General features: G+C 42.2%; 1 protein-coding gene across 1 annotated transcript; it reads left to right on the plus strand.

Annotated features, from left to right (window-relative positions):
* On the plus strand, positions 1–27,490 carry LOC139657527 (neuropilin-1a-like; the record flags this gene model as incomplete). Its single annotated transcript, XM_071535408.1, has 12 exons — positions 1–156; positions 1,371–1,515; positions 4,785–4,960; positions 5,736–5,891; positions 11,078–11,222; positions 16,837–17,019; positions 18,509–18,550; positions 21,991–22,128; positions 24,111–24,415; positions 25,470–25,566; positions 26,336–26,380; positions 27,216–27,490. Coding segments are annotated over 12 exons (1,863 nt in total), but the record flags the coding sequence as incomplete, so codon positions are not given.
* Between the last annotated feature and the right edge of the window lie 33 nt (positions 27,491–27,523).

Raw genomic sequence — 27,523 nt, forward strand, 5'->3', positions numbered from 1 at the left:
GTGGATCTGGGATTTCTCCGCTTCGTCTCGGCTGTCGGGACGCAGGGAGCGATCTCAAAAGAGACCAAGAAGCACTACTTTGTCCGCTCCTACAAAGTGGACCTGAGCTCCAACGGGGAGGACTGGGTCACCGTGAAGGAGGGCTCCAAACAGAAGGTGATGACGATGACGAGTCGTTTATGTCACAACAACCCATAACCATCTATTATTGATGAGTAATGAAGGAGGCTGCGTTCTAATCGATGGGCAGGGACGAGCCCGGTCGATAGCTCAGTCAATATTTTCCGAGGCTGAGGGTGGTTGATGGCTAATCTGCGTTTTGACTAAATTAAGTGAGCGCTTTGAAGGTCTGCAGTAACCAACAGTTCTCTGCAGTAGCATTTTACATAGTGACTCATAGTCAGTGGTGGAAGAAGTATTCAGATCTTTGACTTCAGTAAAAGTAGAAATACCACAGTGTAAAAATACTTTGTTCCAAGTAAAAGTCCTGCATTCAAAATCTTACTTAAGTCAAAGTACAAAAGTATTAGCATCAAAATGTACTTAAAGTAGCAAAAGTAATAGTAGTCATTATGCAGAATGGCCCATTTCAGAATCATATATATCATGTTATTGGACTGTAATTATTGATGCATTAATGTGTTCATCACTTGATCACTTCATCACTAATGTTGCAGCTGGTAAAGGTGGAGCTAATTTTAATTACTTTATATATTGCGGGGTAGCTTAACCTATAAAAAATATATCATAATTTATTAGTAGATTTATAATTTGTATTAATAATCTAAATCTGCAAAGTAACTAGTAACTAAAGCTGTCAAATAAATGTAGTGGAGTAAAAAGTGCAATATTTCCCTCTGAAATGTAGTGGAGTAGAAGTATTAAGTAGCATGAAATGGAAATACTCAAGTAAAGTACAAGTACCTCTAAATTGTACTTAAGTACAGTACTTGAGTAAATGTACTTAGTTACTTTCCACCACTAGTCATAGTGATTATTATTTGTGGGATTTCTTATTTATTGTTTTTGTTTTTTTATTTATTCTTATTTATATATAGTTTTTAAAGGCTGAGATAGAGCCAGGGCAGATGCATTTCATTGCATTTGAATGTACATTGTACTTTTTAAATGTATGTGACAATAAACTTGAATTGAACAGTACTAAATCAGAATCACTTTCATCAGCAGGTACAATATTGTACAGAAAGTAGTAGTACTATCAGTTTATAGCAGTAGAAGTAGTAGAGGAGATCATAGCAGTAGCAGAAGTAAGAGTAACAAAGTAATAGAAGCATTAATGGAGGCTGTAGAAACAAACAATCTTGAACTTGATCTTGAAGTAATGCGTCTCTTATTGTGTGTCCCATCAGATCTTCCAGGGGAACCACAACCCGACAGAGGAGGCCCGGTCCTTCCTGCCCAAGCAGACTCTGGCTCGCTACATCCGCATCCGGCCCATGTCCTGGGAGCAAGGCATCTGCATGCGCTTCGAGATCTACGGCTGCAGAACCTCAGGTACACACACACACATACTGTACATAATGTAGAGCCACACACACATCTTACCATCTTGATCCATTATATAAGTGAGTGAGCAAGTTTTAAATTAACACTCAGTATCAGATTTATATCCAAAATAGCACTGAAAGTGGCTAGGGAGACATATTTCTATGAAAAATGTATATTAGTTAGGTCGGTAAAAAAGTTTCCTGGCAGGTAATTTCCTCAGTTTACCAAAAAGTTAATTTAAGCCACACACACACACACACACACACACACACACACACACATACACACACTTTTTAATAATTCTCCCCCTGTTCATAATGCACAACTCCACAGATGCTGCTGCTGTTATATTGCACATCCTGCTAGTACTGGAAGACTTTTTTTTTTTGTGCATATTTTCATTCCTACATTACATTTTCTGATTAATGCGCCCCCACAGCGTCCCCACGGGCATCATTAAGATCATTAAGATCATTAAAGTTTCATGTAATCTAAATCTAATCTAATCTAACCCACACACACACACATATGCAGTGTAGACGCATACACACGTACACACACATTTGATTTCTCTTTTTTACATCTACTTTCTAAAAATCTACAGAAAAGGATGTAAACATCGCAAAGACAGAGGATTCACTAGCTCACGGACTACTTGTTAGCGTATGGCAATAAGGGCTATTTGGGCTAATACTGTATCATTTCTACACACCAAACACACACACACACACACACACACACACACACACACACACACACACACTATGCATACACTCACAGTGCCTGAATGTAACTTTTTGGTTCACCTGCAAAGGGCTTGTAAACTAAAAACAAATACCTGTCAAGCATCATTTTTCCCAGCCATTTTTCATAGAATTTTAGATTTAAACTTATGAATATTTATTGTAATTCATCATGAAGTGCAACAGTACTCGATATAACCAAAACATTAATTTCAGACCCCACACTCAGTTACACACACACTCTCGTCCTGTAATGACATCGTCTCACTTCTGCACGTCGTGAATCAGCCGAGCATCTCCTTGGCTGCCGGATGAGAATCTCCTGCAGCTCCTCTGTTGATTTAAAATAATCACCGCTTCCAAGGCGAGCGCAAAACTCCCACAGAAGGACACGGTTATTCATTACAGAGGAGCGGTGGAGAATCAAGCTGACTCATTATTCATCCTCTAACATTATATAAACCCAAGTCCTTGATGCGCTGCAAGCAACTCTCACAGTAGGAGAGCTCCGTAAAGTAGATATTAGACTCTTAGTCATAGAAGACCAGGCGGCAGAGCGCTAGACACAGGTGAGAGAATATAACGACGCAGCCGGGAAACTGTGACTGTGTGTGTGTGTCTGTGTGTGTGTGTGTGGCCTCCACCTGGTTATCATGCACACACATTAACGGGAAATCATGCAGGAGAGCATGTATGTTTGTGTGTGTGTGTGTGTATGGTAGGCAGTCATTTCATGTAGAAACGCATTGATCGCCACAGATAAAAACATGACACACACAAATACACATACGTACGTTTGTATTACTACACTTGTGAGGACCTTCATTGACTACACTCATTCCCTAACCCTTAACCCTAACCTTAATCTTAATCTTAACCCTAAACCCAAGTCCTAACCCCTTAGCTAACTACCTTTACCCTAATTTAAACCTAATCCTAACTCTAATCTTAACCGTAAAACCCAAATCCTAGTGAGGAACGGCAAAAAAAGCGAAGGAAAGTCCCCCAAAGTGACCGTTTTCCTCATCTTTCTATTCTTGTGAGGGCATTTGGTGCTCATAAAATACAGAAATACAAGAACACACACACACACACACACACACACACACACACAGAGGGGGTTTCCATTGAGCAGTCATAAAACCCGATCACAATGGATCTCACATTGTGGAGGAATTTACATCCACAGGAACTGCCGGTAAGCGCCAGACATAACTCTGGAAGCATTTGTGAAATGTAGTGCTTTGATATACAAACATCGCACTGAGGGTTCGATTGTTTCAGGGCAGAATATTAGATTTAGCTTGTTCTGGATAATGGATTTAACTTGGCTCACAATGAACAGATTATATCGTTCCAAGTATTAATGCATTTCATTAAGTTTTCTTGTTTTCCGAGAAAACTAAATGAAGCGCGGCTAAATTCTCCCACCGTCCCGCATTCATCATGGATTTAGTATGTTTCCTGGTGTTTTTATTACTGTGAGACCGTTCCGTAACTGTGAGGTCACGCATTTGATCCCAACAACGGTATCCATTACTGTCAAAACGCCCCTGAGCAAGATACTGAGCCCCTGACCTCTGACCCTGTAGCCCGCTAGTGAAATGTGTATGATGTGATATGTGTATCTCAGAGGGACATGCAAAGAAGCAAATTCCTAATTACACTGTGTGCAATAAAGCAATTAATCAATCATTAATCAATCATCACAAATTGCCCCGTACTACTACTGTAATGGTAGCAGTAGCAGTAGTAGTAGTAGTAGTAGTAGTAGTAGTAGTAGTAGTAGTAGTAGTAGTAGTAGTGTTAATAGGAGCAGTAGTAGTTGTACCAGTAGTAGTGGTAGAAGTATAGTAGTAGTAGTAGTAGTAGAAGTAGTAGTGGTAGAAGTAGTAGCAGTACCACTACTAGTAGTAGTAGTAGCAATAGTAGTAGTAGCAGTAGTAGTATTAATAGGAGCAGTAGTAGTAGTAGTGGTAGAAGTAGTAGCAGTAGTAGTAGCAGCAGTAATAATAGCAGTAGTAGTAGTAGTAGCAGTAATAGTAGTAGCAGCAATAATAATAGCAATAGTGGTGGTAGTAGTATAGCAGTAGAAGCAATAATAATAGCAGTAGTAGTAGCAGCAGTGGTAGTAGTAGTAGCAGCAGTAATAATAGCAGTAGTAGTTGCAGTGGTAGTAGTAGTATTAGTAGTGGTATCAGTAGTGGTATCAGTAAAAACACACAGTAGGTGTAGTCACCAGTTGATAAGGCAGACAGGGAGTCAGGCTCACAACAGTGCAATAAGAAGTCAGTCATCAAACTAAGTGCTTGTACAGACACAAGAGGCTGTGTCACTTCATGTGCAAATGAAGCAATCCAATTCAAGTGAGGATAAATGAGTCTCTGGTGCTTTTACTCTTGAGTTTAGACATTAACTCAAACCGCCCACCAAGCAGGTGACGAGGCAAAGGACGGCACTGACCTTCCTCACCGTACGCTCTCTCTCTCTCTCTCTCTCTCTCTCTCTCTCTCTCTCTCTCTCTCTCTACAGACTACCCGTGTTCAGGGATGCTGGGGATGGTGTCGGGTCAGATCTCTGACGCCCAGATCAGCGCCTCGTCACACGCCGACCGGGGCTGGGTGGCCGAGAACGCCCGCCTGCTGACCGGGAGGTCGGGCTGGACCCAGCAGCAGACCAAGCAGCCCTTCAGGAACGAGTGGCTACAGGTGGGGTTACAGCTGGGGCGGGGGGGCACATGGGCAAAATATCATGTTATAATGTTGGGGCGGCAGGAGGGCCCAGTGGCTGTCCTTACACCGGACGACCAAGCTTCCACCATGCTTAAGTGTCCTTGAGCAAGACACTGAATCCCTACCAGCTCCAGAGATATTCCTCTAGCTGAGCCTGACCTCTGACCTTCCTGTGGAGGGGGAAAATGAACAGCAAATTTCCTTACAAGGATCAGTAAAATATTACATTATTTGATGGAATGTACTCTTTTCAATATAAATTAGACTGTGATGTGATGTCTTTTTTAATTAAATTATCATTAGAAATTTTCTATTCTCGCGATTCTTGTCCAATTTCGAGTACATATTCTTTACAATACTGCTGCAATAAACAATTTGTTCAACTGAAAAAGAAAAAGAAAACAATCAAATATCATGCGGTGACAGCAGTGTCGCCTTTGTGTGGATCCATGCCACCATACCTTAAAACTATCATATACACCTCCTACCTCTTGTTTCCCTTGTCCTTTGTTTTTCTAGGGAAGTACAGGATGATCAGGTTACTGTGTTTGACTTTTACACCCATGGTGCAACACTCAGATAGCACCACTGTAAATCCAGATAGTCCCTGTATATTGGTGTATTTGTATTGATCAATCAAATACACCAGTATACAATGTGTCAGCCATTGATAAGTCATTCAATCAGTCAGTTTGCCCGTTACCCCTAACCCTAACCAACCTACCGTCCCCTCTCCCATGTTCCCTTGCAGGTGGACCTGGGCCAGGACAAGCTGGTGAGCGGCGTGGTGATCCAGGGGGGGAAACACCGCGACAGGAACGTCTTCATGAAGAGGTTTAAGGTGGGACACAGCCTGGACGGAGACGAGTGGACCATCGTCAAGGAGGACAACACCACCAAGCCCAAGGTTGGTCCGCCTGTCAGGCTTTGTGTTTGTGTTTGTGTCGGGACAGCAGACGGCTCAGCAGCTGTTTAGACAGTAACTGATAAAGGGGCCAAATGGCATTAAGGGGGATTTTAGAGGAGGTACAGCAACAATGTTGGGAGTGTTTGGGAGTTTTTGTTCTAAAGGAGAGAGAGTATGGAGAGGAAAATAAATTTTGAATCTCAGCACCTGGCCAATAACCCTCTCAACCCCCCCCCACAGATATATTATGCTCATTTCGTGCTATGGGGCAGTAAAAATCATATTCATTGCCCATTTATATTATTATTTGATTTATATTGGATTGGAAAACTTTCTCAAAACTACTCTGAACCCATGCGGAGCCTCATACTTCCAAGCTCGACCGTTCCAAGCTCAATTCCGACCGTGAAATGCTGCCATTTTTTTTACATCCACGTTTTTTTCAAAAACACATTTGGCTTCCCGTCACATTCTGTCTCTTTCTTTATCTCACAGTCATATCCACCCGCTCGCTCTCTCTCTCTCTCTCATTCAGCAGTGGCAGCATGGCAATGCAGGCCAGTCCAGATCAATGAGAAGTGAATTATGGGGTAGCCAGATAAAAGGCTGTTGACATGAAAGTAAACCTCCTCTTAGGGTAATTCCTGGAAGCTATCAAACTACCGCTGAAGCAGCCACAACACCGCTCCTGTAATGCAGCACTTAGCCCCAAAATTACAGACTGCTATTCATATCTGTGCCGTTTGGTGGAACATAACTATGCTGTTTGGCGGATGCTTTTTTCTGAATTCCCCTCTTTTACCATGATAAGATAAGGAAAGATGAAACTTTGATGATTGCCCTGGGGAAACTGCGTCGTTTTCAGCAAATATCAACGGGATACAGTAAAGAAAAACATGATAAGACTAGAATTGCACTCAGAGAGCGCAGACCTCCGCCAAGGTTCGTGCTATTATTGCTTGTTTGTGAGTCGGATCCGGATCCGCTCCAAAATTTAATGGGTTCTTACCCATGCTACACCCTTCCACGAAGTTTCATGAAAATCGGGCCAGTAGTTTTTCCGTAATCCTGCTAACAGACAAACAAACAGACAAACAAACGGCACTGAAAACATAACCTCCTTGGCAGAAGTAATAAGGAAAGATGAAACTTTCATGATTGCCCTGGGGAAAGTGCGTCGTTTTCAGCAAATATTAACGGGATACAGTAAAGAAAAACATGATAAGATAAGGAAAGATGAAACTTTCATGATTGCCGTGGAGAAACTCTGTCGTTTTCAGCAAATAGTAACAGGATAGAGCAAAGAAAAATAGAGTTTAAACAAAAATATAGCAAATTGGGAGTTATATAGAGATACACAACTGACAATTACAACACCGGAACATGTTAAATAGAGTGTATAAATGAAAAGTATGGATTACAGCGTTGTTAGTGTGTGTAAAATAATCGCAGTAGAACTTAATGAGCCAAAGAAAGCACAGTGAACTCAGTGTTTGTGCTTCGCTCCGTCCACCGAGCTTTACCAGACCACACACACACACATTCATTTATTTATCACTTCACCTCTCACTTGCCGATTGATTTCTCCTTTCGCTGATTCACTCCGGCTCGGCGCTGTCCCTCTCACTGGATGCGAGGTCCTGTGTGTTAGTATGCACTGTGAAGCTCTGCTGTCACTACACTGCTGCACCGACGCCGCCAACACTCCTTCCTGTGTATTTATCATAAAACTGTGATCGGGCTGGGAACCGATAAGATCGTATCAGTGTTGATTCCCTTATCGGTTCCTTTTTTTTTATATGTATTACCATAATAGGACCCCGAAAATATGAAGCCTGTACCTGAAGTGATTGAAAAGATTAAAAACACTTTTTGTTCCAAAACAGAGTCCAGGCAAGAAATTGACTTTGAAATAAATTTAAATATATTATGGTCATTTTGTGCTATGGGACAGTAAAAATCTTACTTATCTTACCTTTAACTGTCCATACCATACAGTCTTATTATTGACTTACAATGCTTTTGACTATAAAACTGCACACATCATATAACTGTACACTGTGTATGCGAGTGGCTGTGAGGTGGGGATGCAATATAGTGATGCTCAGGTAACACACAGAAAAAAAACGAGTCATTTAATAATAATACATTTAATTTGTAATGCCCTTTTCATTAGAAGCAAAATCCTAAAATCATAGTTTTCTTAAAATAAGTGAAAAAATCTGCCAATGGGGTTTGATCATTTCACTTGTTTCCAATGCAAATCAACTTGTTTAAAGAATTTTGTAGAATCAAGTGTCATTTTATTGATAGTAGTGCAGTGATCTGCCTTTTTCTGACTTGTTTCAACATATTGACACTCATTTCTAAAAAATTCCTGAGACAAGAGAAACTGCATTAGAAACAAGTGAGATAACTCCACTTGTTTCTAATGCAGTTTCACTTGTTTCAGGAATTTTCTAGAAATAAGTGAAACTGCATTAGAAACAAGTGGAGTTATCTCACTGGCAGAAATTTTCTCTTGGTTTAAGAAAAATAAGATTTGAAGGCTGAATATGAGACTAAATGACTTGTTGAGATGGACAATTGTTGCAGTGCAGAATGTGTGTTTTTTGGGAATAAATAGAAGAAGAACTGGGTAGTTAGCGTGAGCAGCGATAGCCACCATGGCTGAACAGACAAAGAAAAGAGAAACTCAAACTGCATCAACAGAAAATCGTCAGAGTCCCGCCCACACTGTTTGATCTCTGGGGAGGAGTGTTGTAGAAACACCACAGCAGTGATACGGCGAGTGTCTCTCCATCCTTTTCGGCTCTGTGGAAACATTAGAACCCGTCGGTCTCGGTTCCCAACCCCACTCTGCGATTAAAGCGATTCCCCCCCTCTCTGATCCCCGAGAGGAAATTCATTCCTCCTTCCTCCGCCTGGACCGGCCCCGTTGGTGCGACATCCTCCTCTATGTGTTCCAGATGGCAGGGCCGGCGACGGGGCGAGCCGGCGGACTCCTGCTGATTCGGTGCAGACGGAGATGCAGACGCTCCTCTGTCCCTTCTCTCTGGCTCTCTGGCCCGTTTCCTGTGTCTTTTTATAAAGCCGCTTCAAAAGACAAGACAGGAAGGCTCAGTGAGGCCCTGGTGGTACATGTGGTTCATACACACACACACACACACACACACACACATACTCATGCATAAATATGAGGGCATTCATACACGTGTTAGTGTGTTCATACATACAAGCACACACACACTCATGTATATATATGAGTGCATATATACAGAACATATGTAAAAGTGCACATACACACACAAGAAAGCACAAATAATGTATATATGTGGATATATGTGGACAGGTATGAGTGCACACAAATGAATGTACTCTCTCTCTGTCACACACATATAGACACATGCATGGACACACACACACACACACACTTAAAGGAATACACCAAGAGATTGCTTACCCGCTGGTCAGCTTCCCTGTTCAGTGATAAAAACAAACTGGTGCTACATGCGAACACTTTAACAAACACTATGTTGAGTGATAGCAGGCCACTAGCATTACTTTAAGTAAGACGCTTTTAGTAATTCAAAGTTGTTAATGGCCTGTAGATTCATAAAGTTTAAAAATGAATTATCATTAACTCCACACAGCTGATGTAGCCAAGGTTTATTTCTGGAACTATTTCAGATGAGCAACCATGTATTCATCCGCTCTGCAGTGATTTGTGAGCTGTACACATTTTCTATATAAACGGGGAAAGTAGTCCCTGGTAGTTTGAAACGGTACATTAATGTTCTGTCATATTTTGTGTACATTTTACCAATCTCCTGCACAAAACTGCCAGACTTAGCCACAAATCAGATGACTTACCATTTAGCTTTATCATCATTTTATCACATTTGAGATAATGCTAGTCGCCTACTATCACTCAACATAGGGTTAATAATGCTAAAGTACCAGAGCAAATGATCTACCAGGGACACATGGATGATTTTGGTGTTTATGTTTATGTCATCACTAAACCAATGGGCCAATCTCCTAAAAATTTGGTGTATTACTGTAAAAGTGCTCTCTCTCTCTACACACACACACACACACACACACACACTCTCTCACACACACACACACACACAGTCACATCTTAACTGCATCCACACAATGCCACACTGGAGCCTTTGAAGAAGCCAGCGGTGAGGGAAACCTCAGCCGCTCAGCCTGGCAGGAGTGTGTCTGGTGTGTTTGCTGTCCTGCTCCTTGGCTCCCAGTGTGTGAGCGGCGTAACCATTTTCATCTGTGCTGCTTCCATGTCAGAAATATGAAAGGATCGGGACTCTGGCTCTGATTTCCTGGCTTTTTTATTTTTTTTCTCTTCTCCCCTCATTTTGTTTCAGTTTCTTATCAAACAGATCGATGTTACATTAGAAGCAGACCCAGATCAAACAGTCAAGTGCAAATACATGTTATGTTTTATTCTTGTCGGCGCCAGATGGATGGGGTTTGCCACAAAGGACAGTGCAGTGAGTGCAAGAAAGTTTAATCGCAGACAATTGCAGGAAAGTATTTGAAAGTCAATTTTGTCTATTTGGCTGTGATTGATCATTTACCTGACACTATCTGAATTGTCCTGATGAAGTAAACAAAAGTCTAAACATGTCTTGAATTTGATTATCTAAATTCAAGGCCTCAAAAGTCATTGAATACTGTTAAATACAGCATTAAGTCTTCAATTCAGTTTTAGAGTCTGCAGTCTTTCAGTTTTATGTTCATTTCATTTGCGAAATTTGTCTTATATTTCATTCAAACGGGCATTACAAAGGTCTTGAAAAGTCTTAGATGTACCTTGATGACATTTGCAGGCGCCCTGTAAACTCCACCCATCTGGTACACTGAGCAGTAAAAAACGAACACAAAGGATTATCTGCAGCCAGCGTTTGCCCCAGGTCGGATCGGTCGTTGCGTTTTGCGACTTTAGTGCCTCTCATTACATCTCTTCCTCACATAATATATAAAATCCCCCGCAAACACGCAGTTACTTAATTGTAAAACGCGTTGTAATAAAATGAACGCTCCGGTAGAGTTCTCTAAGTGGCTAATTATGGTGAGATGAACTCCAATAAAACTCGATTAACTTCCAAGACAAACAGAGTTAACCCTGACCCGCCCGTCTCTGTCTTCTCCCTCAGATCTTCATGGGGAACCAGAACCACGACACGCCGGAGCTGAAGGCCGTGGGCCCCCTGCTGACCCGCTTCGTCAGGATCTACCCGGAGAGGGCCACCAACGAGGGCCTGGGCCTCCGGCTGGAGCTGCTGGGGTGCGAGCTGGAGGGTGAGTCCCATTTACCTCCACTGTGTCTCCGCTGTAAATGTGGTAAATACCTGAAGTCAGCTGCTCCATGTCGTCTTAACAGATTCGTTCATCTGTATTTTTGAAATGTCGAGCAATGAAACATCCGGTGACACTTAGTTTCAGAAAGGAATATAGATAGGCAGTAGATATGACAAACCAAGGGCCCAAACACTTTGGGCCCTTGGTTTGTCATATCTACTGCCTTAGCACTACTTACTATTGGTTCCTTTTATAATGATAATATAATAAACTTTATTTGTAAAGCACTTATCAAAAAGCAGAGTTTACAAAGTGCTCTACATAAAAATTTCAATGATAAAAGCAATACACGGTATGTTGCTGATCTAAAAGTGATGATACACATGCAAAGTTTTAGGGCAATCCACACATTATGAAATTGTAGTGGATAAACTTGGTAAAATTATGAAATTATTACATTTTGGAAAATAAGATGACAGCGATATCAGCAGTATGTTATTTCATCATATTCATTCCTCCAACTGCCCAGTCACTCATACTCATAATTGCCCTTTGCCGGCAAATTTTGCGCCAAATTTGCCCTAAAAATTTGCCTGTGTGTCATCAGCTTAAGAATTGAACCTTATTCTGTTTTTGCGGCCACTCTAAGTTACTTTGGATAAGTCCGTCACATAACGCCTGAAGTGTAAATATAAATGTGTAGTCTCAGTTTACATTTATATTTTTTACATTTCCATTTTAGACATCTAACTTTAGCTGTTGTCCAAAGAAATTTCCAGTGAGTGCATCAGAAGAGCAGCCTTAGATTCCTTGATTGCCAACATTACATGCAACCAACAGCAAGTAGGGCAAGTTGAGATTAGATTAGACTGCACTGGAAAACTTAACTGTCCTCCCTGCGGCAATTTGTCTCAGCATATTACATTTAATATCAGTGTATTTCGCTGCGGCTGATATTAAAGGGGAACGCTCCTGTGGTTTCTGGCGTCGGGAGAGTTGTTCTTGGTTGTGAACGGAGCGGACTGTCATGAACCACAGGAGAAATAATACTAAATGAAATTCAGCTGAGTGAAATGCTGCTTCACATTTACCAGTCAAAACACTCAGGATCACACAGCTGAGTGGGTTGTGGTTCAGGAAGATGACAATCACTGTGGTTTTATATTATTAGTTTGTCGGTTTGCTCCCTGTCAGCCAGTCAGTCAACCAGTCGTCGGTCACTCAATCGGTAAAGCAATTAGCCAGTCAGTTGTTCAGGCAGCCAGTCAGTCAGCCAGACAGTCAGTCAGTCAGTCAGATATTGTGAATGTTTTTTATAAGAGCTTTTTTTAACTCTCTATTTTAATTTATTTATGTACGCTGTAGGTCTAGGAGGAACGGTATTTCATTCTTGATTGTACATAAGTGCAAGAAAAAATGACAATAAAGAAATCTTGAATCTTGAATCTTGAATAACCAGTCAGTCAACCAGTCAGTTAGTCAGTCAATAAATCAGTTAGCTAGTCAGTCAGTCAGTCAGTAAGCAAGTCAGTCAATCAGCCAATCATTCAATTACTCATTCGATCAGGCAGTCACTTAGTCAGTAAACCAATCAGTCAGTCAGTCAGTAAACCAGTCAGTCATTCAGACAGTAAACTAGTCAGTCAGTCAGACAGACAGTAAACCAGTCTGTCATTCAGACAGTAAACTAGTCAGTCAGTCATTCAGACAGTAAACCAGTCAGTCATTCACACAGTAAACCAGTCAGTCAGACAGACAGTAAACCAGTCAGTCATTCACACAGTAAACCAGTCAGTCAGTCAGACAGTGAACCAGTCAGTCAGTCCATCATTAAACAGTAAACTGCTTACTCTTCAGGCTGCTTATCTCAAGTGTTCGGTGAAATGAGAGAGAGGGGAGAGCGAGCACAGAAAAGGCTGACGCATGCCAGGGCAGGCGACTATCTCTACTGTGTGTGTGTGTGTGTGTGTGTGTGTGTGAGGAGGGAGGGAGGGGTCGGCCTCTCACAGTAGGGGTGGGAGGAAGGGAGGAAGGGAGGATGGAGGCTCTCTGGTCTGGTTCGAGTATCTGGTTGCCCTGTAGGGAGAATGATAAGAATCAGCTAAAACAGGCCAGACTGCAGCGTAGACGAGGAGAGAGGGGTGTGTGTGTGTGTGTGTGTGTGTGTGTGTGCATGTGTGTGTGTGTGTGTGTGTGTGTGTGTATGAGAGAGAAAGAGAGAGAGGGGTAAAGGAGAGAAAGGAAAGGAAAGGAAATGATGGGAAAAGGAGGGGAGAGGAGAGACAAGAGTCTGTGTGTGTGCGTGTGTGCGTGTGTGTGTGTGTGCGTGTGTGTGTGTGGAGAGGAGGTGAGAGGAGTGAAAGAGAAGAAAAAAGGAGAGAGTGGTATTCGCTGCAGCTCGTCTCTTTCTGTCCCAGATCAACACAGTTTCACTTCAAAAGGAGAGAACAAAGAGAACACACGCACACACACACACACACACACACACATATATATACACACACACTTTCTCTCGCTCTCTCTCTGTCTCTCTCAGGAGACAAGACTCAGACACACACCGAGACACTTCAAACAGACTGGTTAGAACACATACACACACACACACACACACTCCCACATGCCCACACACACTAAACATCCACACAGGCATCACACAACTACACACACACTCACACAAAACACACAAACCCAATACATGCACATATACTCTGATTCGCCTGCACATGTACACAGCACATCTACACACACACACACACACACACACACACACACACACACACACACACACACACACATTGGCAATCATACCCAATTATCCAAATCACAGCCTTCTGGTACCTTGATGGTTCCTCGGGCTTCTTATCAGCCTGATTAACGTACATAATGATAAAGCTTTGATCTCAAGAGCTCTTGACAGCCAAACAAGCCCATTTCACACCATAAAGTATCAAAGTTAATATCAAAAACCCTTTTAAAGTAAGTAAGACTAGGTTTGCAAGATCATTTCACTAGGAGTTCATTTTGATTTATTGTATAACTCAGAAACTCAGAAATCCCTGAAGCAGTTTTGTTAATGAAGCAAATAGACATAAATATCATATACATACGGCCAGCTCCTCATGAACACAAGGGAGAGACAAACTCAGTCACTTCTATTTGTCATTTTGTTGGGTTGTCAGTCTGTGTCCAGTCAGATTTTTTTGTCTCATAAAAATTGCTTTGGCAGCGAAGACGTTGAACTGATTTTGTGAAATTTTGAATCTTGCTGCCAGTTGATGCAACAGTTAGTTTCCGCTCTACTTCCCTCTACACCGACCTGAATGCAAACCCCCAGCCTACTCAAAATGTTGCAAACACGTTCTCTTACGAAGCTTAATTACTTTCAGTCCATCTGTGATTTTTACATACATATGCGTCAAGTTCAATTTGCTCCCTGTCCATAAACACACATCACCACACATCCACACACTATCTGTCTCGGTAGAATTTAACAAGCCATCATTATTTTACTGTGATGAAAACACCTCTAATCTGTAAATTGCTTCTTTTTAGAGTATTTTATTTGGGTTTTTCAAAAAGTATACAAAACATACAGCCACACAATGACAGTACAAAAACATTCACAGTACATTACAGACATCTCAAAAAGAAATTAACAGACAAATGAGAGATAGGTTAGCCTTAACCACAGTAGAATGTTTTTTTACAACACTAGTGTGGTGAGAATAGAGAGACCATGCAGATGATCATTCAATCATGTGAGATGGGAGATTCTCCATGTAGTTGATAAAAGGTTGCCATATTTTATAGAAAAGATGCATCTTATTCCTTAGTGAGTAGGTTATCTCTTCCAGAGGTGTGCAGCTGTTCACTTCTGAGAGCCACAATCCAACTGGCAATGGGAGATCTGACTTTTCATTGCAATACATTTTTTGGCAATGGCCAATAGGATTTCTGTAAGCTTGATGGAATAACTATGTGTAAGATTAGAATTTGAGAGGTTGCCCAAAAGGCATATCTCAGGATCCATTGGAAAAGTAACTCCATGAATTGTGGATAAAGCATCACAGATCCCCTGCCAGATGTAAATTGCTTCTTACTTCTTATTACTCACAAGATTAACAGTTATGAAGTGAAGTAAACAGGAAAATGTCAAACTTCATGTCCCAGGACTGCTCTAGCAAGGAGTTAAAGCGGCTGGTCCCATCTGAATGAGACAGTCCTCCCAAACATTAGCGTTTTCTCAAAATGTAGTCGTTCAAATCACACTGATCACCAATCATAGGATGAAAAACTGCAGCAGAGAGTGTAAAAATGCATGCATGAAGCAGGCTACTTCCCCTTGTCACCTGCCAGCAGCTGGTATCCAGCTATCAGCAGCGACCCTCCAGCCCCCAGTAGCTCGTATTACTGGATTAACAAACTTTACACAAACCGAGGCACCGGGGATCTGCTGGTGTGTAAAACCAAACAAACATGGATAAACCTTGGGGTGGTAATCCGCGAGATCCTAGAGTTTTTTTTATTTTGTCTCCATCTTTGTTGCTAAGCGCTCATTGCTGTGGTGTTTCTGCACTGCACTTCCCACAGATCACCTGTCAATCAAACAGTGTGGGCGGAGCTTGGGTATTCTGTTTCTGTAGGTGGCGCTCGTTTCGTCTGTTCAGCCATGGTGGCTATCGCCGCTCATGCTAACTACCCAGTTCTTCTTCTTCTGTTTATTACAAACAATGGAGCAAGCAATGGAGAGCAGAAATATGGACATTTACTGATATGAAAATGTTGCCGATTATTACTTTAATCCAATCAGGAATGGTGGTTTAACTTGGTTGGGGTTGGAGACTACTATCTTACTTTCAAGATTATGGATAGATGGAAACAAAAAGAGAGATAGAAAGAGATGGAGACAGAAACAGAGACAAAGAGAGAGATGGAGAGACAAAGAGAGAGAGAGAGAGAGGGTATGGCAATTGAACTGAATCAAAAGAGAAAGAGAGAGTACAAGAGAAAGACTAAGAGAGAGAGAGTTGGAGAGGGATTAATAGACAGATGTAGAGATGGAGAGAGAGAGAGAGAGAGAGAGAGAGAACTTCCAGATGGTTTAACTTTGGGGTTGGAGACTACATCTTACTTTCAAGATTATAGAGAGATGGAAACAAAAAGAGAGATAGAAAGAGACGGAGACAGAAACCGAGACAAAGAGAGAGATGGAGAGACAGAGAGAGAGAGAGAGAGAGAGAGAGGGGATAAGGCAATTGAAATGAATCAAAAGAGAAAGAGAGAGTACAAGAGAAAGACTAAGAGGGAGAGAGTTGGAGAGGGATTAATAGACAGACGTAGAGATGGAGAAAGAGAGAGAGAGAGAGAGAGAGAGAGAGAGAGAGAGAGAGAGAGAGAGAGAGAACGAGAACTTCCAGATGGTTTAACTTTGGGGTTTGGTGACTACATCTTGCTTTCAAGATTTGTCTCCTAATCCTCTCCCTGTCCTTCTCTCTCTCTCCATCTCTCTCCCTCTCTCCATCTACCTCTTTCATCCTCCCTCACCTTCCCTCCTCTCTCTCTCATTCCCTCACTCCACTTTTTCCTTCCTATCCGTTCTCTCCACCCTCTCCAGAGCCCACCACTCTGCCTCCTCCCACCACGCCGCTCGCCTCCACCCTTCCCATGACCACGTTCGGAGCGACCACCACGGCGCCGGTGACCGTCCCGGGCACGACCGCCGCCACCGGCTGTGAGGAGGGGGAGCAGGACTGTCCCGGAGAGGCCGAGACACATGACGACTACTACACCGAGACGGGTAAACCCCCTTTTCTCCAGTGGTGGAAGAAGTATTCAGATCTTTGACTTAAGTAAAAGTAGTAATACCACAGTGTAAAAATACTTTGTTACAAGTAAAAGTCCTGCATTCAAAATCTTACTTAAGTCAAAGTACAAAAGTATCAGTATCAAAATATACTTAAAGTAGCAAAAGTAAAAGTAGTCATTATGCAGAATGGCCCATTTCAGAATTATATATATCATGTTATTAGACTATAATTATTGATGCATTAATGTGTTCATCACTTTAATGTTGCAGCTGGTAAAGGTGGAGCTAATTTTAATTACTTTATACACTGCTGGGTAGCTTAACCTATAAAAATATATCATAATTTATTAGTTGATTTATAATTTGTATTAATAATCTAAATCTGCAAAGTAACTAGTAACGAAAGCTGTCAAATAAATGTAGTGGACAATATTTCCCTCTGAAATGTAGTGGAGTAGAAGTATAAAGTAGCATGAAAGGGAAATACTCAAGTAAAGTACAAGTACCTCTAAATTGTACTTAAGTACAGTACTTGAGTAAATGCACTTAGTTACATTCCACCTGCTTTTCTCCGCCCCCTCTGTCCCCTAAAACTGACTTACAAAGTGCTTTAGATGTGAAACACGGTTGCAGAAAAGTAAAACAGGCAAATACAGCAAGAATAAAACCGCCAAAAGAACGATTTCTATAAAAGTTTGGAAAGAGTCTGTTTTTAAGACGTGATATGAAAGAAGACGTTTCATTCCTTTACTCCTTTCTCCATCCTTTTCTCCCTGTTTACCGTTCTGTTATTTCTTTCTAATTTTGACATAAGTGGAGCGCATGGGACTCAGCCCATGAAAAATTCTGCCTTATCTCCTCGCTCAGTGTTGTAGTTTTCGTTTAAGGGTGTTTTTTTTCTGTTTACGTTTTTGTTATTTTTCTCTGTCTTGAGTAAAATGTAACTGACTCATCCCCATGTAAAATTCTCCTTCATCTTCCCTCTTACTGGCATACTTAGTCAAATGCATAATCCCTTTTTACCTCCTCTAGTTTCTCAGCTGTGAAAACCTGACAGTGGGGGAGGGCAAAAAATCCTTTAGCATCTTTTTTCTTCTTTTTTTGCTAAATATGTCCATTGCAGTATAAAGTGCACTAAATTATTTCTCTCTTAAGTGCTTAAAAAATTGTTGACCAAAGTTTGGAGTGATGAGATGCTAATGCTTTGAATTTTCTCACTTTGAATGCAATTATCTCTTCTCATTTTCTGTGATTTTAACTTGTTTAGGAGGCTGTTTGAAACATCTTTCCCTCCAAAGAAAAAACATCCATTCCTCCTTGGAAATTATAGTAGAATGTTTTTTACAATTTTGATAGTTTTTGAATAATTGCGCAGCCCTACATGGAGGGGTGGTGATGATTTCTGTTGAATGTGTGTTGGCATCAGCCTGCCTGACCTCTGACCTCTGACCTCTGACTGTCCCCTTTGTCTGTCTGGCAGGAGGAACCACAGTGTCCGACCCTATCATGGACTTCATACCAGGTGAGGATGTTTAGAAATTCATCTTTTCTCCTCCCTCTCTTCTTCTTCTCTTCTCTCGTTGTCTCTTCATCTCATCTCCTCAGCTCTCTTTCCCTTTTCCCATTTTCTTCCCTCTTCTCTCCTCTTCTCGTGTTTTTTATTTCTTGTCTTCTCTTCTCATCCCTTCTTGTTTTTCTCCTAATTTCTCTTCATTTTCCACTTCCAGTTTCTTCTTCAGCACTTCTTCTCCCATCCCTCTCATGCATTTCTCCTTTATTTTCATCTCTTTATGTCTCATCTTAACTACATCGCTCTTTCTTTCTCTTTACCCATTCCTTTCCCTCTTCTCTTCTCTCCTCTCCTCTGCTCTTCGCTTCTCATTGCTTCTCATTGCTTCTCATCTCTTTTCTTCTCCTCTCATCTCTCTCTCTCGTCTTCCCTCCGTTGCTCTTTCGTTCCCTTTTCCACACCAAATTGTACTGTAGCTTTAAAGTCAAGTTGAACCGAATATTTTACTGTCAGATGTACAAATGAATGCAGCAGGACAGGGTTGCCAGATCTGTGGGTCAATTCAGCCGATGGCTCCATCATTCAGTGACACCGACACTACTGACTGTGGCTGGAAAGAACAATGGAACTCACTTCCAAGTAGAGAGTAAATGGCTTTTTCATCGCCCCAGCTCACAAATGAACCTCTCTCCCAATACTGTTCAGCCTTGACACAGAATGGACTGCAGAGAGAGAGAGGGAGAGAGAGGGAGAGAGAGAGAAGGTTATAGAGCAAGATGAGTGAATAGAGACACAGAGTAAAAGTGAGGGGAAGAGAAACTAAAAATGATATATAGAGAGAAACAGACAGAGAGAGAGAGAGAGGGAGAGAGAGAGAGTCAAAAGAGAAAGAGAGAGTGCAAGAGAAAGACTAAGAGGGAGAGAGTTAGAGAGGGATTAATAGACAGACATAGAGATGGAAACAGTGCGAGAGAGAGCGAGAGAAAGATGGAGACAGAAAGAGACAGAAGGTAAGAGAGTGAGAGGAATGAATGGACAGACAGAGAGAGAGGGGAAGAAAGATAAAGAAAGACATGGAGGGAAAAAACAGGTAGAGAAAGAGAGAGAGAGAGAGAGAGAGAGAGAGAGAGAGATGGAAACAGGGAGGGAGGGAGGAGAGGGGGAAAGAGAAAAAAGAGAGATGTAGACTGAGGTGGAAAGAGAGAGAGAGCGAGAGGGTAAGGCAATTGAACTGAATCGAAAGAGAGAGTGCAAGAGAAAGACTAAGAAGGAGAGGGTTAGAGAGGGATTAATAGACAGACATAGAGATGGAAACAGTGAGAGAGAGAGATGGAGACAAAGAAAGAGAGAGGTAGAGAGAGACAGAAAGAGACAGAAGGTAAGAGATTGAGAGGAATGAATGGACAGACAGAGAGAGAGGGGAAGAAAGATAAAGAAAGATGTGTAGGGGAAAAAACAGGTAGAGAAAGAGAGAGAGAGAGAGACAGAGAGAGAGAGAGAGATGGAAACAGGGAGGGAGGGAGGAGAGGGGGAAAGAGAAAAAAGAGAGAGATGTAGACTGAGGTGGAGAAAAAGAGAGAAAGAGAGAATACAGGCCTCTTGGGTCTCAATTAGCCAAGGCAGAGCATCACGTGAAGACAGCTGTGTGTGTGTGTGTGTGTGTGTGCGTGTGTGTGCGTGGGTGTGTGTGTGTGTGTGTGTGTGTGCGTGCGTGCGTGTGTGTGTGTGTGTGTGTGTTTGGTGGTGGATTTGGGGTTCCACGGTCATCTCTGCATCCTATTAGCCCTCGCAAGGAACAAAATGTCCAGTGTTCAGAGATTTCTGCATTTGTGTGGATGCTGTGGTGAACCGCTGCCGCCAGTCTACTGCTGGCATGGATGGCGGGGGGGGGGGGGGGGGGGGGGGGGGGGGGGGTTTCGGGGGCCACATCCGCATGTTGGTGGCACCACGCCCTTCTCTGTGGAAGGTCCCTCCACTCTCTTTCTCTCTCTCTCTCTCTCTCTGTCCTGATCCTAAACATATGTATGTGCTGGCACTGTTTTCTCTCAGCGGTGACATCTTGGTTCCTGTGTTTTCGTGGAGACTGTAAAGGAAAATGCCCCACGGCGCTGTATGCTGTAGGATCGCCACTGTCTCCGTCCTCCTCACCCTAATCTGTCTGTCTGTGTGAGCCTTTTGTTTGTGATGACGACACTTTCCCACAAGCTACACAGTATACATTGAAAGTGCAAAACTGCAGGACCAACTTGGATAAAGCTTCGGAAAATTCCTCCTTCAATCTGTCTCCTCTCCTTCTTCTACATCTCCCCTTCTTGAATTTTTGCGAATGAAATAGGTGAAATCAATAAGGGATCGTAGCTTTCACCTGGATTCACCGGGTCAGTCTATTTCATGGAAAGAGTAGACACTCCTAGTATTTTACAGTCAGTGTAAAATGTAAGCTGAGTGAGTCATACAGTTTCTTTGACACATAGCAGCCTTTTAAGAACTGAGCCCACCGGTTCAAAGTTCCAGGAACATTTGATTTTGCTGTCTTGATGTTTTTACAGAAGCAGGCAGGCAGGGGCTTATTAATGTGACAGGTAGGGTTTTGGGGTTATTAGCTTAATTAACAAAAAATACTTGGGGAATTCCAGCGGTATTTTCCGGTTCTCATTTGAAAACTTCAACTGAAGGATTACACGCTGCTCTGTGGGTTGAGGGAGTTTTCCGACCTCTTGGGCTTTTGAAAACCTTTCGAACCCCCATTGGAACTCAAATTGTGTCCTTACTTACTTGCACATGGCAGTCAAGCTAAAAAACAAGGCTGCTTTCTCTGTTCCTGAAAAGTTGGAGGCATCTTGGAGATTTTCATCCGACAGTGACGATTTGTTACGTTTTTGACCCCTTAACTATTGGTGCTCATCAAGGAAGTTCAGCTTAGTCTACCATTGCGCTCTATCTCAAATATGAGGTTCAGGTTCAGGTTACTTTATTTGTACCCGTAGGTAGATTTGGTTTGCAGTAGAGAGTCATCCATCTTGACACACATTTTTGAAACAATACAGACAGTAGACAAACATAATAAAAGTACTCAAAGTTCCAATCATCACTAAACCACTGTTGCTAAGACTTGTTTATCTGAGTGATGGCTGCTGGAACAAAGCTATATTTATACCGCTTTGTTCTGCACTTTGGGGACTATGTACCTTCGTCCAGAAGGAAGAAGCTGAAATTCACTGTGCAGAGGGTGGGAGTCGTCATTTAAAATCAAGCCAGTTATCCCCTGTAACTGTCTGATATGCAGGGACGCTGCTGGGTTAAGCTGTGACTCACCAATCAGCCTACTAGACCATTTAGCAATCTGATTCAGAGAGTTTCCGTTCTTTAAAGATAGGTTTCCAAACCATGACACCAAAGAAATATGAATGTAAATGTCTAATTGACTGACCCAGCACCCGTCTTTCCTGCAGAGTACCTGTGGTTTGCCTGTAACTTTGACTTCTCGTCGTTCTGCGGTTGGACCAGAGAGAGCGGGACGGGGGCCGAGTGGCTCATCCAGACCAACGGAGCGCCCGCTGTCCACAAAGAGCCAACGCTGGACCACACAGGTAGGAGACAGTTGGCCCTTATGTTCAGTGGGCCCATGTTTTTTAACCAGTACTGCTCAACAGATGCTTTAGGGCAGTGGTTCTCCACGTGGGGCCCTTGGACCACCAGGGGGTCTTGAGGGGGTTCCAGGGGGTCCCCCAGCAAATTGATGAATAGTTAAACTTCAGCATTACTTCATTTACAAGAAGTTAACACAATTAGAGAATGTAGAAGAATTACCTTTTTGATGCTAGTTTCACTGTTATGTCTCTACCTAAAATACAGATAGTCTTGAAATTCTGGGCAAAATCATATCTAGCAATAAGAATATTCTCAGATTTGGGTCCGAGAGACAAAATCTCATCAAATGGGGGTCCGTGGCTCTAATGTGGACTAAATTAGGGGTCCTCGATATGAAAAAGGTTGAGAAGCACTCTTTGTGGCTCTTGTTGTTGCTAAGCAGCTGTTGAAAACCCATCTGAAGCACGGTGCTGTTTTGCTAGAAGTTGTAATAGTTTTAACTTCTACCTGTTAAATGCATGATAAACTCTTAGCGCTGTTGAATTTGCAACTGTGCCTCTTTTCCATTGGAAAATAAGCAGAAAAACAAGCCAAGGCTGTCAGGAGAGATTCCCGCTGGACACATAACCTTGTTCCTGTGGTCTGAGACAATCCAACAAATTTGTGAACATGGAAAGCTATATCTCAAAGCTACAAACCACTGATTTGTGGTGTCATACTCATGTAGAGCCTGGAGCTGCTCCATTGACAATGAATTTTGAGACGGTCCGAGCCAAGGACAGAGGCAAAAACTGAGCAGTGCCCAGACTTCTGCAGGCATAAACATTCTCAGAATCATAAAGAAGTCAGAGATTTTCATTCAGACCGCGCTCGTTTTTCCTGACGTAATTTTTACAAGACCAAAGTAACCGTAGGTAAGAGGGTCCAGAATCCTTACTGACGTGATTATGTGCAGTCCATAAAGACTGAGACAGGAAAATGATTGCTTTGTCCCACCTAAAGTAATCCCTCCAAATAGGGCTTTTATAGGAAGTTTGCCTGAGCTTTTAAATTGGAATCAGACTCAAGTACAGTATCATCAGTGTGCAGGACTTTCTCTTGATGGCATTGGCTGTGGCACTGACATGGAAGGAAAACTACCACAGTAACACAGTACACACTGATATACATAGTGCAAAGACAACAGGAACCTGCGTACAGTGCAAAGGAATAGTAGACTATACCTAGATATCACTCTACTCAATAGAACAGAACTTGGGAATGCTTTGATCGGGCTTTCCATGATCCTTGAAAAACCTTGACAGTTTGTGGATTTGAAAAAAATAAAATAAGGTCTTAAAAGATTTTGAAAATGAATGAAACACTTTAAATGTAGCACCGACATTCATCAATCAAAGGATCAACACTTCACATCCTGTGGAAAACCCTGTGCTGGATATTTGTATTGACATAGCAGCAGTCTTGAAATAATTTCACCATTGTAGACTTGGACCAATAGTCATGTCCAAAACATGCCTTGGATTTCATCAAAAAAAAAACCTTGGAAGACAATAAAAAGTGAGTTGAATTTAATGTCCAAGTGAATGTAGGGAGTTTGTTTTATACTCAGTGATTAGCAGGGAGAGTTAATTCAGTCTGCTGCTGTACAGGCGGACAGTGCAGCACTTACAACAGTACAAATATACATTTAGCATTCAGTAGAATAGAATGAACTTCAGTGTATAACCAGCAAATACTTTCTTTGTTATAATAGCATTACATTGATGTTTTAATACCAAGTGACTATAATTTGGTGTGTGTTCTTTCAATAGCCATTACTGACTGTGCTTTCTTTGAATTTATCATAAAAAGGTGAATTTCATGGAGGTAACATATCTGCAATTGTCTGAACCTACTGTGTTTACTAACTGCCAGCAGCCCTTATATCACCTCAACACAACACACACTCAGTTTTTACCTTGTGTTGCGCTGCCCCCTGCAGGCGGACCGGGGAACTTCATCTACATGCAGCTGAGCGACACGGAGACGGCGGGCGACGACAACGAAGACGAGGAGGAGGAGGGGGAGTGGGCGGCGCAGCTGGCCAGCCTGCCCATCACGGCGCCGGACGCCGACCTGTGCATGTCCTTCTGGTACCACATGTTCGGCGAGCACGCGGGGGCGCTGCACATCAAGCAGAGGAAGGAGGCGGAGGGGGGACAGATGCTGTGGACGGTCAGCGGCCACCAGGGGAGCCGCTGGAGGGAGGGACGGGTGCTGCTGCCGCACTCCAGCGCCTCCTATCAGGTACTGTAGAGTCCAGAATGAGTCACTCTGGAATTACATTAAACCATAACATGTAACCGTAATTTGAATCTGGCCTGGGATCCTCATTGCATGTCATCCCCCCCTCTCTCTCTCCCAGTTCTTTCTGTCTTTCCCAACTGGGAGTATCAAATAAATAAAAAGATAATCTTTAAAATGACATTCAAGCTTTCACTGAGGCAGCCAAGTGTATTTTTTTGTCCCGCCCTCTTTTATACAGTTTCCCACCCCGACTCTCACTCACTCATCTTGAAGTTCAAGTTCAAGTTTGTTTTTTATTTATACAGCCCTTTATCATATGCATGTCTCAAAGGACTGTACAGAGAATGAGCCTAACTAGATCTAAACGATCAACAATCAACCATAGAACAGAATGATATAGGACAAACATCAGGAAAAGACACACAAAAACAGATTTTTACCAAGACATAACAGCCTATCTATTCTGAAAAAGTGTCTAGTCTGAAGCTGGGATGGCAAACACAGGCAAACTTCAATTTGATTAAAAAAAGAAAACAATGCAGTTGTTGACCGTGTCTTAGACGGGTCTTGATTGCTGCTGTCTTGACGTTTAGATTCGCTGTTCTTCCATTTCTTTCTGCTTTCTGGCATTGTTGTTGTTGCTATGACTTCCCAGTGCAGTGGCCACTAGCCTCGTCTTGATAGTCGCAACAAATGGTAAATATCCCAAAACATCCCGAACATCATTAAAAAACAATTTCAGGCAGAAGGGAAAGATTTTGCCATGAACACACAGGCTCAGAGACAGACACAGAGGGATCATGTATAAATACATCCTAGTTATTTATTGTTATTTTAATGTCAAAAAGTTCCATATTACAGCTTTAAATATGCCTTATAGACAAATTTGGTTGATTGATTGGAAGTATCTGAAAAAAATACAACTCACCAACAAGTGTCCAGCATCGTAGCTACCAGGACGACACTTTGCAGTCATGACTTATTCCTGCTGTGCGTCTTAAACTGCACAAGGCTCACTGAGGCTGACTGTGTTGTTGTTGTTGTTGTTATGCAGGTGGTGGTGGAAGGAGTCGCAGACAGACGCAGCACAGGACACATAGCTGTGGACAACATCCAGATCATGGACGGACTCAACGCCGAGGAGTGCAAGGGTGTGTGACGGCAGCATTCTGTTCTGTTCTATTCTATTCTATTCTATTATATATCCTACTGTCCTGAACTGCAAAGGCAAAACAGCAGTATTTTAAAGGTCAAAGGTCAAGACTAGGGTTTAGATTTCATATGAGCAGTATACCTTTCTCTACTATACTCTACTGTATTCTATTCTATTCTATTCTGGTCCGTTCTGTACTGTAAAATGCAAAGGTGGGGACTTGAGTCGCATGATTGGACTCGTCAGACTCGAGTCACAATTTGAATTGCTTGAGACTTGACTTGATGCATCAAGAGAAGACTTGAGACTTGACTTGGGACTTGAGTTTGTGTTTGTGTAAATGACTTAGATTGAAAGTGATGAGATTTGTTCCAGCTGTTTTCTGAATTTGTATTTGAAATTTAATTTATTGAAGTTGAAACTGATGTGATGCTCTTACCAAGTTTTTATCCTATTAAAACCATATTGCATTGAAAAGTCCTAGAAATTTAGTTTTCTTTAAGATATTAAATTGATATTGGACTCTTGATTTGTTGTGACGTGACTTGGTGTTCTACATTTAGACTTGAGACTTGACATTAATGACATGGACTTTACTCGGACTTGACTTGGTGTTCTACATTTAGACTCAGGACTTGACTTGTGACTTGTGCCTCAAGACTTGAGACTGACTTGGGACTCGAGCAAAGTTGACTTGGTCACACCTCTGGTAAACATATGCGATCGCTGTGCCTCAATCTAACGAGGATTGGTTTTCTTTCCTCTAGATCCAGAAGCTCCTACGTCTCCACCGACTGAGATCTTCATCTTACGTACGTACCTTGCAGATTATCATTTTGTCGTTATGATATTTCCCTCCCTGAAGCAATATTTCACTTTGGTAGAATGTATTCCTTTTTTTTAGTGCACACAGCTCCACAGGAGTTCAGGTGCATTTGACCTCCAACATGAGCTGGGTGTCCGCTGGCATTCAGGTGTTTTCTCCATTTCTGCATAGTGAGAGAGAACAAATTACCTTGGTCAACATTGTATTTGTGTTAAAAGAATGCTTTTGAAACAAGGGTAATTCAAAATTAAAAAGTGATCATGATTATGGATGCCCAGAATGGCCAGAATTGGTTATTGACCCTTCCTGAACTCTTATCTTTAGGCCTTAGTCCTTTGAATGAGAATAAAACATATACAGCTAATACCAGTATAAAACTCAAAGGATTGCTGTTTTGTTAGTTTTCTGTGACCCAATTTTCAACATGAGATCTTGTCTGTCTGTTCAGGCCGAATGGAAATGGAGAATTTTGATCAAATTTCCTCAGTATTGCAAGTTTTTATGCTGGTTTGAGGCAGGAAAGGTTTTTGTCGATCAAGAAATTATGTGATAAAAAGTGATGGAAATACATTTGTCGAGTAAATAATGATATAGCATGACAACTTGCCCAATACTAATAAATTCTTGAAGTACTTTCCTTTCTGCATTCTCTGTTCTCTGTTCTCTATTTATTTGTTTTAACCCAGCTGATAGAAACCCACCTAATTCCCATTTTCACGTTCACTTAAAAGTCACCTGACAGTTGAAGGGAAACATAACTCGTGTCCATACTTCTCTCTCTCTCTCTCTCTCTCTCTCTCTCTCTCTATCTCTTTCTACAGCCATGGACTCCTTCTCCCAGGAGACCAGCGAGCTCGGCGGCCCGGGCAACATGCTGAAGACGCTGGACCCCATCCTCATCACCATCATCGCCATGTCGGCCCTGGGCGTCTTCCTGGGCGCCATCTGCGGCGTGGTGCTGTACTGCGCCTGCTCGCAGGGCAGCATGACGGACAGGAACTTATCCGCCCTGGAGAACTATAACTTTGAGCTGGTGGACGGCGTGAAGCTAAAGAAGGACAAGATGAACGGACAGAGCAACTACTCAGAGGCGTGAGGGGGAGGCGTGGGCGGGGCGCCGACGCTCCGG

The sequence above is a fragment of the Centroberyx affinis genome, unplaced genomic scaffold (genome assembly GCF_046629955.1).
Source record: "Centroberyx affinis isolate AG114_WGS23_722 - 3 ecotype Tasmania unplaced genomic scaffold, CSIRO-AGI_Caff_v1 ptg000177l_1, whole genome shotgun sequence".
Classification (NCBI taxonomy): domain Eukaryota; kingdom Metazoa; phylum Chordata; class Actinopteri; order Beryciformes; family Berycidae; genus Centroberyx; species Centroberyx affinis.